Source organism: Staurois parvus, unplaced genomic scaffold, assembly GCF_062004578.1.
Source record: "Staurois parvus isolate SC_StPar_1 unplaced genomic scaffold, SC_StPar_1.0 ptg000151l, whole genome shotgun sequence".
Lineage (NCBI taxonomy): Eukaryota > Metazoa > Chordata > Amphibia > Anura > Ranidae > Staurois > Staurois parvus.
Genome location: NW_028317947.1, coordinates 19350782 through 19369015, shown reverse-complemented (window position 1 = coordinate 19369015; position 18234 = coordinate 19350782). Strand labels below are relative to the sequence as shown.

The following is an 18234-nucleotide window of genomic DNA, read 5'->3' as shown; positions in this document are numbered from 1 at the left end:
TGCTAACCATTTAACCACTGCGTACCCCTGTTTTTTTGTAAATGGTTTGTCTCAACCCTCCAAATACTACATCTGCTGCACAGTTTGTTCTATTGCAAAACAATAGACTTACTAGCCAGATCACTAGATGAAGAAAAAGGAATGCAGACATCACACCTAAGAATGGGTAATCTGCAATATAATAATTATCATCAGGGGTTTCCTGAGACCAGAAAGTTATTTTTTAGGGGTCCCTTCGTGTTAGAAGGGTTGGGAAAGTCTATGGAAGGCAGATGCAGAGCTGATTGATGTAGCAGAAGGAGCTCACCCTGCTCTGATGGGGAAAGAGAGGCTGGAAATGTGCTGCAGCTGCATCCTGAGCACACAGGGGTGGGCGGGGCCAGGGGCTGTGCTCAATCTGTCACTCACAGGCTGTGTGCATGCTGAGCAGAGCACTGCTATTAGAATCTCAGCTCTGTGTACAGGCGATCTATGGAAAGGATGGCTCCCTGCATGGGTGACAGGGCCACAGATCACTCAGGGGCAGGAGGGCTCCTGTGATCACACTGCAGTCATCTGGATCCAGAAGACAAGAGGGGAGAGCCTATGGGAAGCAGCAGGATGACTCTTGGATGAAAGCCTGCCGCAATCAACTTCATCTCAGCTGACAGCAAGCTGCAATCACAAGGTGCTGCAGAGGGAGCCCAGGTCAGAGCCTGCACCAGACACAGGCATCTCCATCCATCCATCCATCCTGGACATGACAGCTGCACCTCCACTGGGCTCAGCCTGCCACCCTCACTGATCACCACATCTGGAGGTAGGTGCATGGAAAGTCCTATTAGAAAAGGAGAGGGCAAGCAATGATTGACAGACAGCTAGAGGCAGGAAGGTCATGTGGTCTCATGAGGATCCCCCCCCCTTCATATGCCTGCAGGATCATTAACTTTAAAATGCCATAGAATGTGTGATGGGGGGGAACAATGGGGGCTCCTTGTAGTAAGGTAACTGCTGGGGGAAACCTTCTGTGTATTGTTCTTGTAAATAGAGAGATGTGTGTATGATAAATAGATGTGTGTGTGTATATATATATATATATATATATATATATATGTGTGTGTATGTATATGTGTATATATATATATATGTGTGTGTGTATGTATATGTGTATATATATATGTATGTATGTGTGTGTGTGTGTGTGTGTTTTTGTTTGTGAATATATAGAAAATATTGTGTATGTGTATAATATATATATATATATATATATATATATATATATTATAGTGTGTGTGTGTGTGTGTGTGTGTGTGTGTATATATACATATATATATATATATATGTGTGTGTGTGTGTATATATAGTGTGTACGTACGTACATACATACATACATACATACATACACGCTATGTTAGCAAGTATGGAGTCTGGATGGTGATCACTGCACAGGGCCAGGATTCTGCGTGGCTCAGCACAGTCTGGTTGCGCACACAACAGTCACTGATCACCGTATAGAATCGTTGATGTACCGGTGCCAACTTGAGGCATGGTCAGATCTTGCTTCTCATCAGCATGATATGATTGGTCTTTTGATGGCATCACGGACAGTGCTATGCTAGTGGGTATCTTCAGACCCTTCTTCCCTGACCAATCAGAGAAGCGTAAATGAAGAATGTTTTTTTTTTTTTTTTGTTTTTTTTTTGTCTGGACAATCCTAATTGTACTCCTGATATAAACTATCAGCACATAAATGTGCATGTTTCTCCAACACTGTCATGTATATTTATATTACGTTTGCTCTACAAGGAAGGATTCTGTCATGTTTGGGTCTTCTGACTGCCATCTTATGTCTATGGCCGGGCTGAATGCATAGACGAAAGAACATATTTAGTATCTTGTCCATGGGACCTATTATATGCTGCCGTGCCGTCCGCCAGCCCCACGGTGTGCTGCCGTGCCGTCCATTAGTTATTATATAGGATTTATATAGCTCCAACAGTTTACGCAGCCCTTTACAATATAAAGGTAGACATTACAGTTACAATACAATTTTGTACAAGAGGAAACGGGCCCGGCTCCTTAGAGCTTACAATCTAGGAGATGTTATATACTGCCATGCCATCTGCTAGCCCCACTATATACCGCCATGCCATCCATTAGTCATGTTCTATACCGCCATGCCATCCATTAGTCATGTTCTATACCGCCATGCCATCCATTAGTCATGTTCTATACCGCCATGCCATCCATTAGTCATGTTCTATACCGCCATGCCGCCCGCTAGCCCCACTGTACACTGCCATGCCGCCCGCTAGCCCCACTGTACACTGCCATGCCGCCCGCTAGCCCCACTGTACACTGCCATGCCGCCCGCTAGCCCCACTGTACACTGCCATGCTGCCCGCTAGCCCCACTGTACACTGCCATGCCATAATACTGTTTCACCAATTTTGTCAAAATTGACTAATTCCGAAGCCTATGAACAAAGAAATGGTCATATGTTGATCGAAGATGCTATGAAATTGGCTTCTGTGTGACTGTTATTACCATTGAAAATACACACTGAAGGAAGGGAGTTTTTTTGATCAGTTCTTCTATAGAGCAGCACTAATAATGATCATCCCACCAACCGCAGTTCACCTTTCATCAGTTTACAGAAGTCAAAACCATGAAAGATGGGTGCTGATTGGATGTTGTTGGTTTCTGCACATTTCTCCTTCTGTCTTTTCAGTAAGGTCAGTTGTATTTAAATAAGAAGACAAATTATATCTTCTCTTGCATACAGAATACTTACAAGTGTATGCATTTACTTATGGGTTTGCCTAAAATCGATATTAAATTATTATGTATTTCAGCTATAAATGTTGCTTCTTTATGAAAAAGCAGTATATAATAATGGAAAATTTGATACCTTGTGCTTCTTCTGCATGGTCTTGTATATTTGGGTATAGTGTATGTGGATAAATCCATATATCTGTAAATCGGGTTAATCTCAGCAATGTTAGTCTTTTGAGTCACTCTCCAGTACCAATCACTTCTTCATATGCTATTAATATAATATTTATGCTTCCCGCTAACCCCAATGACTCCCTGTGCCGTCATCGACCATACAGTATGTACTTCTCCAAATCGCCATTGTTCGAGCATTCCTCCAACAGCCCTCCATTATTCTTCCCTCTCCACATCAATAATGATTCATCAGAGCAATTTTCCTCCTCCATTCCACATCAGCATCCCCCCACCACACCACAGCCAAGAGGATTCAGCCATGTGAATGTGCCTGCCTGCTAGAGCCAGTCAACCATTATGGCAGCTGGCGCCCCGGGCTGGAGGCTTGCGGTGCATTGTGTGAACGCCGGCTTTGTATATAGTGTCATTCCCACATCAAAACACTGACATTCCGTCCATCTGACAAAAACCTCCGAGATCTCACTGTAGCTGTTCAGGCCAATGGAGTCCTCCACTAGCAGCAGCATAAAGGAGAACTGGAACAAAGCAAAGCTTGCAGTTTAATTTTAGGGCCTGTTCACACATGGCGGATTAACGTGTAATGGCACTCTTCAAAACTGCCCAAAAAGATTTAATTTGTGGTTTCAATAGCAGAATGTATATCATTACAACATATATAACCCATATCACACAAATCCTAAAAATGCTATATATATATATATATATATATATATATATATTCACTGCTATAAAACATTGATTACAGTCTGTGTGTGCATGGACACATAGGATAACATGCTGGGGGGTTTACTGGCTGTAGAAAAGAATGTCAAAAGCCAAAAACTGCTGCTAACAAAAGGTCCCGTGTGCATGAGGACTAAAGTGACAGCCATGGAACCTGCAGTATTAAAAAGAAGTCAGCATTAGTAGATAGTCACTGTCCAACAGAATCCTTTTCAGGGTTCAATTACACCAGGCAACATTGATCAGCATTGAAAACAATAGTTTTCTATGTGCCCTGTCCACACAATACAAGTGTATTGTGCCAAAGTGATTGTTATTATAATGGGGGGAAAAAAGATCAAGCTTTGCAAACATGTCTATACTTACCTGCTGTGTGCAGTGGTTTTTCACAGAGTAGCTTGGATCCTCCTCTTCTTGGGTCTGCCAACGTTCTGGGCTTCTCCCAACTGATGAGTTCCTTCAATAGCAAACCGCTTGCTATGGGGGTACTAGTGCTTACTCACTCCCGAGCCCTGCTCTCTGTGTCCATTCACACACACAGTGCAGCTCAGCCCCACCCCCACCTCTCCTCACTGGCTTTGATTGACAAAACTCTGAATAACCACATTTCTGTGACATTTTTATTGTCCATAAAACCACGGCAATCGCATCAGGCCGTGAGGGGGGAAAAGACCCGTTTTGTACTCACTAGCACCTACTCATAACATCATATTATTACAACGTTATGAGCGCAAAATGCCTGTTTTTTGGACTATTGTAAAATAAATGTATTTACAGCAGGGTGGCAATCCAAGGGTTTTCCTGGTGCGTTGTGCCATGCATTGTAATAATACACTGTCCCCTCACAATACAAACCGGCAGGGGTGCGTTCTGCATAGTGTAATGCTCAGCCACTGATGTGAATGAGCCCTCATTGAAATGAACGGTACGATCTACTACACATCACTGCATTACAGCAATATACCAGCAGCCCAGCCGGGATTCCAGCAGCATGGAAGCAGAATTGTACTTGGCTGCCTTTAGAAATAGACAAAAATGGAATTGTTACCCAAGCAACCAGATTCCATTTTTTTCTCTCTGGTGCAGGATAGAGAATGGAGGAAAGAATGTGTTTGCCGTGCAGACCAGAAACAATTCTCCTTTCTTATGATGAGAATTGTGAGTTGTATTTCTAGGATATGGTGCAAAGCAATATGGAGACGCTTATGGCAGCCAATCAGATGCTTGCTTCCGTTGTTTGTCCCTGGGTCTGATATTTTCAAGACATATATTTAACCAGCATAATGGATGTGACATAGACTAGTCATTTCTATGTACACCCCATCAGAGAATGTAAAATCAACTATTTATTATTCATTCAAATGTTTTTCTTTTTATTGCACCTACCTATATACAATTTGGAATAAGATGCTAATTTACTCACTGTGTATCTAATTACTGTAACTTCCAATTATTCTACAACTGTTATTGGTCTTATTTAAGAGACGTATTTCCAATCTCCTCGACCTCCTGTATGTATTTTTCTTTCTCTAACTTGAGTATCCTTTCTACCTTGGATACATGGGTTCTATTCCGTCGTTATTACATATCTCCCTCCCGGGTTCTATTCCATCGTTATCGCATATCTCCCTCCCGGGTTCTGTTCTATCGTTATCGCATATCTCCCACCAGGGGTTCTGTCCTGTCGTTATCGCACATCTCCCACCCGGGGTTCTGTCCTGTCGTTATCGCACATCTCCCACCCGGGGTTCTGTCCTGTCGTTATCGCACATCTCCCACCCGGGGTTCTGTCCTGTCGTTATCGCACATCTCCCACCCGGGGTTCTGTCCTGTCGTTATCGCACATCTCCCACCCGGGGTTCTGTCCTGTCGTTATCGCACATCTCCCACCCGGGGTTCTGTCCTGTCGTTATCGCACATCTCCCACCCGGGGTTCTGTCCTGTCGTTATCGCACATCTCCCACCCGGGGTTCTGTCCTGTCGTTATCGCACATCTCCCACCCGGGGTTCTGTCCTGTCGTTATCGCACATCTCCCACCCGGGGTTCTGTCCTGTCGTTATCGCACATCTCCCACCCGGGGTTCTGTCCTGTCGTTATCGCACATCTCCCACCCGGGGTTCTGTCCTGTCGTTATCGCACATCTCCCACCCGGGGTTCTGTCCTGTCGTTATCGCACATCTCCCTCCCCGGGTTCTGTCCTGTCGTTATCGCACATCTCCCACCCGGGGTTCTGTCCTGTCGTTATCGCACATCTCCCATCTGAGTTTTAAGGATCCTCCTTCCCTATAATCTTACTGATATTTTATTTGTTTCCATCTTTTCCGATCTTACCCACTTGTCTAAATCGACATCTCATTCCAACTGACAGCCTTCTAACAATGTTTCCAGAACAGTCAGGGGTGTTGTTGCTGTAGTTCAGCTAACACATGGTTTTCCCATCAATTGCCAAGACAAGGAATCCTGATAAAGATTGGTGGTGCCATAAAAGTTACCAAAAGGACATGTAAACAGTAACAAACTTTCCTGTGAATTCCCCACTTAAGGCTTTTATCCTCCGCTCTCACCGATGACAGGAGCAGCTTCTTTATAGTCATCAACTATTGGATAAATAGTCATTCTAAACAGAGAGAAACTTCACAGTAGAAGATGCTTTGTTTCCTTCCCTTTTTTTTTTTGTTTTGTTCATCTGTCCACCAACCAATCCATCTGAGGTACACATTCCAACACGTTTCACTCCTGCCAGAAAACTGACAACTTCCTATTCGACACTCTTCTTCGCTACATTGTGTATCTCTAAAGACTACAGAACCCCTTCTATCCATATTTTGGAGACAAAGAGAGATGTCGATGTTTGGTGTTCTGTAGTCCTATCCTGTTTTGGTTTGCCTGAAACAGTATGGTGCAGGGGCGGACTGACCATTTGGAAACTCAGGCACTGCCCGAGGGCCCGGGGTCAGTAGGGGCCCCATAAGATGCCCCTGGTACCTTTTTTCATAGGCTTTTTTGAGTTTGGGCAGGGACACGGGCCCCATGATCCCCTATTGCCTGGGGGCCCCATAAGTTGTCTGCCCCTGGTATGGTGAGTGTTGTCACCCTAGGACAGGAAGTGTGCTACTGGTAGGATCACCAGGTAACAAATAAAGGAAAAAGATTAATAAGAAAACCATCACATCTAAGGACCGGTAGTCTGCAATATATTTTGTATTTTGGGTTACGCTGGAACACCAACTGGCATTAGTAACTTTTTGTCCACAAAGACAAATGTTGTGAAAACCTAGTTTTGTCATATTTGGGCAACAAAACCAAAACGGATGTAACAGATTTTTTTTTTTTTTCGTTTGAAAAGGGCTAAATTGCAGCCTAATCAAATTTGGAGCACAGATCTGATTGTAGTACACATTTTTGCTAATGTAATGTCATTAAATGTTATCGGTTTTGTGATGGACTAATCAATATCAGCCAATCTGCTTTGGTTCCAAAATGCATTTAAATGAAGAAATCAATTTTGTTCTACAAAGTGTATTTTATACTGCAATCAAATATGCATTTTACATTGAATTGTGTTTTGATGGTCAGCATCTACTTGTGCTTAGAAATGCTGATTGATTCACATTGCACAGATTATTTCACAGCTGACCTTACACTGAGATGGCAAAAAAAGCGATTTTCTCCCCCCCGAGATCTCTTCCATTCTGCTGAAATAAGGCCAGGGACGGGGACAGGCAAGATGGATGTCCAAGGCTGACTATCAAATCCCAAATGGGGCACCACTGGCTTGTTGTTGCAGATTTGTGCATAAATAACGCACAATGCTGCTGCCTATCACAACCGATTATACAAGTATTTATACTTTGTGCCCCCCCCCCCCCGGGACAATGCCGCCAAGGATCTGAATAGGTGAACCAATTTGTGTTCCTTTTATCCATAAATACTAAACCCAAAGTGACCTTTTGAAAGACACTTTACTGCTGAGACTACGTGGCCTACATTGTGGAAGAACCGTAGTCGCCAGACTTTCAATTATATTTTTACTGGACTGGAAGGAATTTTAATAGTGACTTTTCGTTAAATATCACCTTTAGAAGCCTAGAAAGCATTACTCTATAATTTAATGTATAGTAAACCCAATTACTAAAAAGTTACGCAAGATTTTGCATTTAGTCACTTTTTAAAAGGCGCTTTAAAATCCACAGCTTTCAGTAAGATTATACCTGGTGATCCTGCCATGATGGTGCTTGTTCCATCATATCCTGTTATAGGGTGACAACGCTCTGCCTCTGTAACTGGGAGATCATGCCATGATGATGCTTGTTCAGTCACTTCCTGCTATAGGGTGACAACGCTCTGCCTCTGTAACCTGGCGCATTCTGTAACTGGGAGATCCTGCCATGATGATGCTTGTTCAGTCACTTCCTGCTATAGGGTGACAACGCTCTGCCTCTGTAACCTGGCGCATTCTGTAACTGGGAGATCCTGCCATGATGATGCTTGTTCAGTCACTTCCTGCTATAGGGTGACAACGCTCTGCCTCTGTAACTGGGAGATCCTGCCATGATGGTGCTTGTTCAGTCACTTCCTGCTATAGGGTGACAACACTCTGCTTCTGTCTCCTTATTCTGTAACCTGGTGATCCTGCCATGATGGTGCTTGTTCCCTCATATCCTGTTATAGGGTGACAATGCTCTGCCTCTGTAACCTGGCCCATTCTGTAACCTGGTGATCCTGCCATGATGGTGCTTGTTCAGTTACTTCCAGTTATAGGGTGACAACACTCTGCCTCTGTCTTCTTATTCTGTAACTTGGCTAATTATGTAATTTGGTGAATCTACCATAAAGGTGCTTGTTCATTTACCTGATCTTATAGGGTGACAACACTCTGCTTCTGTGTCCTTATTCTGTAATCTGTCCCATCCTGTAACTGGGAGATCCTGCCATAATGGTGCTTGTTCAGTCACTTCCTGCTATAGGGTGACAACACTCTGCTTCTGTCTCCTTATTCTGTAACCTGGTGATCCTGCCATGATGGTGCTTGTTCCCTCATATCCTGTTATAGGGTGACAACGCTTTGCCTCTGTCTTATTCTGTAATTTAGTGATTCTACCATAAAGGTACTTGTTCATTTACCTGCTCTTATAGGGTGACAACACTCTGCTTCTGTCTCCTTTATTCTGTAACCTGGTGATCCTGCCATGATTGTACAGTTACTTCCTGCTATAGGATGACAATGCTCTGCTTCTGTCTCCTTATTCTGTAACCTGGTCTATTCTGTAACTGGGAGATCCTGCCATAATGGTGCTTGTTCAATTACTTCCTGTTATAGGGTGACAACGCTCTGCTTCTGTCTCCTTATTCTGTAACCTGGTGATCCTGCCATGATTGTGATTGTTCAGTTACTTCCTGCTATAGGGTGACAACGCTCTGGTCCAGGTTGATCTTGCCATTCTGCTCTTGACTTTCTTTCCCCCTGGGGGGTGGTGAGGTTTAAGGGAAGTGTCTGGAGAAGAGGTTGTCTATCTGAGGATATTCCATGCCTAAAATTTTGGATTATATGTTTGATTATATCGAATTGAGGGTAATTATGCATTCTTACTATATGGTTTGCAGTGGTGTATATTGAGTATGTTTACACGATTGCTGTGGCACTGTAGTGTTTGCATGCTGCACGTGTGGCACTGTCTTTAAGACCTAAGATAATACACTATGTCTAGATTTTTCTTTTTTTGAGGTATTTGAAAAGCATCTGGGATTCATCTTCACTGTGTACGAGTGGGTACCTATTTGTCAAGATCTGGATGCAATTTGGACAATTTTTCACAGTTTTTCACGATTTGGGACATTTATTTGGACTTTGGGTATATTTTAAGTCGGTTGTTATATGAACGCTCTGCTTCTGTCTCCTTTATTCTGTAACCTGGTGATCCTGCCATGATTGTACAGTTACTTCCTGCTATAGGGTGACAACGCTCTGCTTCTGTCTCCTTATTCTGTAACACAGCCTATTCTGTAACCTGGTGATCCTGCCATGATGGTGTTTTGTTCAGTCACTTCCTGTTATAGGGTGACAACACTCTGCCTCTGTCTCCTTATTCTGTAACCTGGTCCATTCTGTGATTTGGTGATCTGCCTTGAAAATGCTCGTTCAGTCACTTCCTGCTATAGCGTGACAACACTCTGCTTCTGTGTCCCAATTGTGCTTCTGTGTACTGTCACCCTGTCCCACAAGCTTCTGTGGCCATTTTAGACCTAAAGTAGCCGCCAAGAAGCTGATCAGCCATGCTGAAGAATGACGAAGGATAAAGATGAAAAAGTGAAAAGTACTTTATTAAAAAAAAAAAAAAGGCCTGGTTTGATCCCTAGTAAAAGGGGGCTGTTCACAAGGACGCATCAGTAGGGGGCCATTGCCTCTGCTGATTGATGGCTTTCTCGGGCCCATTCTCTAACCTGTGTTGCAAGCTTTCACACACTCCATTGTTTCACAGGATCATCTTACCACAAGCAACAATACACATATGTGCTGAGAAAGTACAGCCCAGGGTCAGCTGCTTAAACCTCTTGGTCTGTTATTTCTAGATGCCTATAGTAAACCATTTGGAGTTCAGCTGCTCCAGTGATCTTCAGCAGCACTGCTACATAACTTCAATTTCCCTGAAAAACCTGTTCCATGTCATAAAATTGAATTTTGCAGCCAGTACCCCAGTTATGTTTGATAAAGTGCACCAGGCCTTTGCCGCTGTCCAATAACATTTGAACTTCACATACAGAAAATTGTGAATGGCACCCCAACACACACTTGGGCTAAACCAACATACTGTGAATGCAGACATGAAAGCATTGTGGTGGTAAAGAATAGACCAAGGCGCTCAGCGTGCAGTTTTAGTGGATGTTCAGATTCTGATCTGCACAGAAGAAACTATTTACATAACTTTATGACCATCCACTAATGCTGAGTAGGTCCCCCTTTTGCTGCCGAAACAGCCCTGACCCATCAAGGCATGGACTTCACTAGACCTCTGAAGGTATGCTGTGGTGTCTGGCAATAAGATGTCAGTAGCAGATCCTCTAAGTCCTGTAGGTTGTGATGTGGGGCCTCCCATGTATCAAACTTGTTTTCCCAGCAAATCCCACAGATGCTTGATTGGATTCTGATCTGGAGAATTTTGAAGGCCAAGTCAACACCTCAAAACTCGCTGTTGTGTTCCTCAAACCATTCTTGAACCATTTTTGCAGTGTGGCAGGGCGCCGTATCCTGCTGAAAGAGGTCACTACCATCAGGGAATACAATTTCCATGAAGGGGTGTACTTAGTAACCAACAATGTTTAGGTGGGTGGTAATTGTCCAGCAACATCCACATGAATGGCAGTACCCAAGGTTTCCCAGCAGACCATTGTATAAGGCATCACATTGCCTCTGTCGTCTTGCCTACTTTCCATACTGCATTGTGGTGTTCTCACTTCCCCAGCTAAGCATTACATACTTACCCGGCCATCGACCTTATGACAAAGAAAATGTGATTCATCAGACCAGGCCATCTTCTACAGTTGCTCTGTGGTCCAGTTATGATGCTCTTGTGCCCATCATTCGTGCTTTTGGCTTTGGACATGGGTCAGCATGGGCACCCTGAGTGGTCTGCAGCTACGCAGCCCCATACACAATGGCCATTTGTTTTGTTTTTGTTTTTTTTCTTTTCCTGCTTCCAACACATCAACTTCAGGGGCAACATGTTTACTTGCTGCCTAATATTTCCGATCTTTCAGATGCCATTGTAACAAGATAATCAGTGTTATTCACTTATCCGTGGTCCTAAAGTTGTGGCTGATCGGGGTATATCCCTTTAGAACTGTAGGTAGAGCTACGTGGTCTGCTTTTGGGTTAAAGTATATTAAAAGCTACTGTTTTATTTAGAAAATTAGACTGCTGTCAAGGTGTGTGTGTGTTTTTGTTTTTTTGTATTGTTTGGGGTTTTTTTGTTTTTGTTTTTTTGTTTTTTTTTTGTTTTGGTCTGTCTCTTTTCAATTCACTTCTTGTAGACCCAACAGGATGTGAGAAGATATCTTTCCAGTGTAAGGGAAATTTCCTCTTAGTTGTTATGAGCAGTATCCCTATTGGAAAGATTTCCCCTATTTTCTCGTTCTGGTAGCAGCTTGACATTTTGGATTTATCCGAATTGTCTTGGTTAACAGGCAGCAAGTAAAAATCTTAGAGGTTCTAACCCCTTTTGGTACTCTATCCAAACTGCAAAAAAAAAAACTTTGCCTTTAGTTATACTTTAACAATCAGATGAGTAATACTTTTTTTTTTTTTCTTGCACTCATGCACAAACACACAATAAAGCCGTCACCCATTCTATACTAGGAGAGCTGTAATGACATACTGAAGGTTTTAAAATAGTAATGTCCCCAGCTGAGGATAAGGTTGTGATAACCGATAATTATTTGGTCAGAAGTAAATAGGAATTTTACATTCAAATAGTGATGGCTATAAATAAGCAGCCATCAGCTGCACCCAGATCAGATGCAGCCGGATTACAATCTTGTAGATGGGACAATGCAGACGATGGCAATTTGCAGCTGACTCATTGTAGTTTTCACTCCCAGGCCAGGTTTGTGGGTGTCATCCATTCACATACACACATAGGAATGCAGACAGCCAGACACAGGCTATTCAGGATAGACTGGAGCGTTCCCCATAAACATACACACTGTAGATGTAAATTATTGTGAAGTTCATCAACCTTTTGTTGACATACATGTCAAAGTCACAGCCAGCAATCTAGTCAAACTAGGCATGGAAAAACTGCACCCCCATATCTAGTGTTGTGAAATATGGTAATTCTATGAATCCGACTTCTGCTTAACTACTTCGGCAAAATATTTAATTAAGCAGGTGCTTCGATATTTCAGTTCTGATTACTTCTTGCGGTTCATATTAAACTTAGCCTAGAGCTGCATTTGACTCTTGAGGAAATGGTTTGGGACCACCACTCAAAAAATGTCACAAATGGGGCCCCCAGCCACTTTCAATGCTGAATTATCCGGACAATATGACATATTCAGGTAACATAGAATAATGGGATCGCTCCTATTGAGTTTGCAAGATTTAACAAATAACATGGATGGATTATTAAAAAAAAGTGCCATCCTTTGACACCAATGAGACTTGCTTAAAAAATAGTCACTCCGTCCCATAAAATACATTTCATAGATCCACTTTGTATAACGTGTGCCTAAAAAAAGTAGCAGAACAGCATGGTAAGGCTGGTGCAGCATTGTAGTACTTGGTTTCTGGATTCAGTTTCCACAAGCAACCCTTTCTTCATGGAGTTTGTATGTTTTCCTCATGTCTGTGGGGGTTTCTTCTAGGGACTCATCCAAAAATGTTAATTGGCCTCCATCCAGCAGGCTTGGGTGTATGTGAGTGACTTAGCAGGGATGTTACATCGTAGAGTGTGTGTCAGGACAGACTTTTTGTGGACTAAGTGGTGTAGGCCCTGACTAGTTTATTCTTTTGCTATAATACTTGAAACCACCCGCTATCGTCATGTCCACAACATCGGGTCCAGTTGTTGTGTGATAAGAACTGGGAGATTACACTTGAGATTACACAGGAAGTGTGCACAGGACAACTCTGAATTTCTGATTATGATCAGTGTTTTTTTTTTTTTCATTACAGTTCTCTAACATATAGCAAAACTGCTTTTGATGGTGTATTTAACAGACCAAATCGTAGAAAATGAGAGGCATTCATTGTTGAGGTTCTATACACACTAAGGTAGGGGTCCCCAAATGTTCTACTCAAAGGGCCAGTTTACTGTCCTGCAGACTTTAGGGGGGCCAGACTAGAACCAGTGGGAGTAGAAAATGTCCTGGTGTCCAGTAGGAGTAAAAAAATTCCCTATCTTTGGTGTCAGTGGGAGGAAAAGTTCCCCATCGTCGGTGTCAATGGAAGGAATTCTGCCCCATCGTCTGTGTCGGTGGAAGGAATTCTGCCCCATCGTCGGTGTCGGTGGAAGGAATTCTGCCCCATCGTCGGTGTCGGTGGAAGGAATTCTGCCCCATCGTCGGTGTCGGTGGAAGGAATTCTGCCCCATCGTCGGTGTCGGTGGAAGGAATTCTGCCCCATCGTCGGTGTCGGTGGAAGGAATTCTGCCCCATCGTCGGTGTCGGTGGAAGGAATTCTGCCCCATCGTCGGTGTCGGTGGAAGGAATTCTGCCCCATCGTCGGTGTCGGTGGAAGGAATTCTGCCCCATCGTCGGTGTCGGTGGAAGGAATTCTGCCCCATCGTCGGTGTCGGTGGAAGGAATTCTGCCCCATCGTCGGTGGAAGGAATTCTGCCCCATCGTCGGTGTCGGTGGAAGGAATTCTGCCCCATCGTCGGTGTCGGTGGAAGGAATTCTGCCCCATCGTCGGTGTCGGTGGAAGGAATTCTGCCCCATCGTCGGTGTCGGTGGAAGGAATTCTGCCCCATCGTCGGTGTCGGTGGAAGGAATTCTGCCCCATCGTCGGTGGAAGGAATTCTGCCCCATCGTCGGTGGAAGGAATTCTGCCCCATCGTCGGTGTCGGTGGAAGGAATTCTGCCCCATCGTCGGTGTCGGTGGAAGGAATTCTGCCCCATCGTCGGTGTCGGTGGAAGGAATTCTGCCCCATCGTCGGTGGAAGGAATTCTGCCCCATCGTCGGTGTCTGTGGAAGGAATTCTGCCCCATCGTCGGTGTCGGTGGAAGGAATTCTGCCCCATCGTCGGTGTCGGTGGAAGGAATTCTGCCCCATCGTCGGTGTCGGTGGAAGGAATTCTGCCCCATCGTCGGTGTCGGTGGAAGGAATTCTGCCCCATCGTCGGTGTCGGTGGAAGGAATTCTGCCCCATCGTCGGTGTCGGTGGAAGGAATTCTGCCCCATCGTCGGTGTCGGTGGAAGGAATTCTGCCCCATCGTCGGTGTCGGTGGAAGGAATTCTGCCCCATCGTCGGTGTCGGTGGAAGGAATTCTGCCCCATCGTCGGTGTCGGTGGAAGGAAATCTGCCCCATCGTCGGTGTCGGTGGAAGGAATTCTGCCCCATCGTCGGTGTCGGTGGAAGGAATTCTGCCCCATCGTCGGTGTCGGTGGAAGGAATTCTGCCCCATCGTCGGTGTCGGTGGAAGGAATTCTGCCCCATCGTCGGTGTCGGTGGAAGGAATTCTGCCCCATCGTCGGTGTCGGTGGAAGGAATTCTGCCCCATCGTCGGTGTCGGTGGAAGGAATTCTGCCCCATCGTCGGTGTCGGTGGAAGGAATTCTGCCCCATCGTCGGTGTCGGTGGAAGGAATTCTGCCCCATCGTCGGTGTCGGTGGAAGGAATTCTGCCCCATCGTCGGTGTCGGTGGAAGGAATTCTGCCCCATCGTCGGTGTCGGTGGAAGGAATTCTGCCCCATCGTCGGTGTCGGTGGAAGGAATTCTGCCCCATCGTCGGTGTCGGTGGAAGGAATTCTGCCCCATCGTCGGTGTCGGTGGAAGGAATTCTGCCCCATCGTCGGTGGAAGGAATTCTGCCCCATCGTCGGTGGAAGGAATTCTGCCCCATCGTCGGTGGAAGGAATTCTGCCCCATCGTCGGTGGAAGGAATTCTGCCCCATCGTCTGTGTTTGTAGATTGAATAGTAACCTCAAGGCAAGCAAGCGGCCACAGTTTTGGGACCACTGCACTAAGCGGTTGATTTACTAAAACTGGAGAGTGCAAAATCTGGTACAACTCTGCATGATAGTCAATCAGCTTCTAACTTCAGCTTGTTCCATTAAGCTTTGACAAAAGAACTGGCAGCTGATTGGTTTCTACACACCAGATTTTCTACTCTCTGGTTTTAGTAAATCAACCCCTAAGGGCCTGTGTAGATGGGCATTGGGTTTGTCTTGATGGCATAGGTTAAACATGCTTCTGGGATCATTAAGAATTCATTGACAGGTGCTTTTTAATCTGCAGTTGACCTCCTTCTGACCTACATTTCGCCTGCTTTGGGCAGGGGTTGCATTCTAATAGACTTGTATGGGAATACAAAACCCACCTGAAGTGATCAAAAGCCCATTGACACAGGCCATAAGCCTCTTCAGGGCCAGAGGCTGGTGTGATTGATCTAACAAAATGACAATGAAAAGTTCTAATTACAATAAAACACCCCCACTTTGCTATATGGTGTCTGTCAAAAGTTAATGTAGGGGCTTAGATGTGTTGCCCTTATGTGGTAGGTAAGATGTTTCTATATATTTGATACATATGTTATAAGTAGAAACAAATAACCAATTGCAGTATCTTTTCATTTTTAGGTTTTCATTCAAGCAATAACCTGAAATGATGCTGGAAATTTGACTCGCCCCTTTTAAAAGCTTCGTTGCCAGACTCAACGCAACCATGGGGACGGTCCTCTCCATATCCCCAAGCTACCGCAAGGCGGGACTGTTTGAAGGCAGCTCATCCAGCGTGGCTCATTACACTGCCGTCCAGAATAGCAAGAATGGAAAATCTCTCAAGAGACATTCGTTCATCTCTGTGTTACCATGGAAACGACTTGTGGCAGTCTCTTCCAAAAAGAGGCAACCGAAAAAGAGTCAGACCAACATTGGTTACCAGAACAACATCACTCATCTCAATAGTGAGAATCTTAAGAAGTCCCTCTCCTGTGCTAACCTGTCGAGCTTCACGCAGGATTCAAAAGATTCTGTTTCTAAGGACCCGGTGTCTTCTGTCAGTAAGTCATCTCAGCAGCAGCAAGTGCACTCTTCTCCGAAACGCGTGGTGGTGCAGGCCTCCACCAGTGAACTGCTGAAATGTCTCGGAGAGTTCCTCTGCAGAAGGTGTTACAAGCTGAAGCATCTTTCACCTACAGACCCTGTGCTATGGCTGAGAAGTGTAGACCGATCTCTACTTCTCCAGGGGTGGCAGGACCAAGGCTTCATCACCCCAGCCAATGTGGTCTTTTTGTACATGCTCTGCCGAGACGTCATTTCTTCCGAGCTGGCCAGCGAGCAAGAATTACAGGCTTCCTTACTGACCTGTGTATACCTGTCCTACTCCTACATGGGCAATGAAATCTCTTACCCATTAAAGCCCTTCCTAGTGGAAAGCTCTAAAGAGGCCTTTTGGGACCGATGCCTGTCTGTCATTGGACTAATGAGCCCCAAGATGCTGCGCATCAATGCAGACCCCCAGTATTTCACTCAGATCTTTGCTGATCTGAAAGCTGAGGGCATCCAAGAGGACAAGAACAGGCTGATGATAGGCTTGGATCGGTGAACTCTATGGAAAGTTGGGGCTGGGAGGATGTTAAGGTATAAGAGATGAGAGTATTCGGCCGATGAAGAGTTGGTACAGAGCAAAGCTCTGCTGCAAACTGGTGATATAACTGTGGCCCCTGGCAGGGTTTAAACACTGGAATTCTGGTTTGATTTTTGAAAACCCTTTTCAGGTCTTAGCCAGAAGAGGTTGTCACATTGGTGTGCTTGGCAGGTCTCAAGCAAGAAAAAGTTTACATGGTGCAATGTTCTGCAGTCCTTTGTGTGGAAATGCTCTGCAGGTCTGAATATAGGCAGCATTGGTGAGGTTCTGGTGATATGTATAAAGAGACTCTGTTCATTCGATAATCCACCAGTCTAACTTCCATTTTCATGTCTGCGCCTATCTTAAAGAAATATCTGGCTATCACATTAATTAACCTGCTAGTTATTGTGCAATCTCATTAACCCTGTACTGGCACAGCTGAGGTGACTGAAGGCCATGCAATGCATGACAGATTTGCAAATGGTTTTTCTTATTGGGTATTAACTGCTTAGAGACAGAAATAAGTCAGATCCTCACATTCAGAGCTTATTGCAGATGCAAGGCTTTTATGTTTCCCTATCTCCATCATTTTGAAGAGGGTTTCTGCTTTCAACGTATTTGTTTATTGGTTTGTATAAGATTGCCAGAGGAGAAACTTTTTTTTTTTTTTTTTTTAAACTGGTTGGTTATCTGTCTATTGTTGCTGAGATAGGGCATAAGATACTGTGCAGTAAAACAAGAAGAAGCGCACCAACCTTGCGCATTACCTCAGTAACCAAAATTTATTTAGTAAAAGAATGGTACTCACAAACAGCGAATAAAAACAGGCATGTAAGTCCTCCCAGGGACTTCAAAGGCAAGAGACCAGCGCGAATCCCATCATGGGGGTAGACACTCAGTACAGCTGACGCGTTTCGAAGGTCATGCCTTCTTCCTCAGAGCTCATGACCTTCGAAACGCGTCAGCTGTACTGAGTGTCTACCCCCATGATGGGATTCGCGCTGGTCTCTTGCCTTTGAAGTCCCTGGGAGGACTTGCATGCCTGTTTTTGTTCGCTGTTTGTGAGTACTATTCTTTTACTAAATAAATTTTGGTTACTGAGGTAATGCGCAAGGTTGGTGCGCTTCTTCTTGTTTTACTTCACAGTTCTAGTCGGGCTTCCCCAGCCTTGGTTTGGAGCTGCACGACCTTGTATGCCCCGGTGGTTTCTTTGTTGGGATTTGATCTACTCACCACCGGCCTGGGTCCCGGAGCGCAGGAGAAATTGCATTTAGTCCA

At 44.6% G+C, this 18234-nt stretch overlaps 1 protein-coding gene across 1 annotated transcript; it reads left to right on the top strand.

Moving 5' to 3' along the window:
• Positions 1-395: 395 nt before the first annotated feature.
• CDK5R1 (cyclin dependent kinase 5 regulatory subunit 1) lies at positions 396-17714 on the top strand. The gene is made up of 2 exons (XM_089674590.1): positions 396-799; positions 15966-17714. The coding sequence occupies exon 2, from the start codon at positions 16051-16053 to the stop codon at positions 16930-16932; it is 882 nt and encodes a 293-aa protein (XP_089530716.1). The 5' UTR covers positions 396-799; positions 15966-16050; the 3' UTR covers positions 16933-17714.
• The last annotated feature ends 520 nt before the right edge of the window (positions 17715-18234 follow it).

Excerpts from the sequence above, each read along its gene's own strand:
- CDK5R1 (XM_089674590.1), top strand. The coding sequence starts at position 16,051 with ATGGGGACGGTCCTCTCCATATCCCCAAGCTACCGCAAGGCGGGACTG.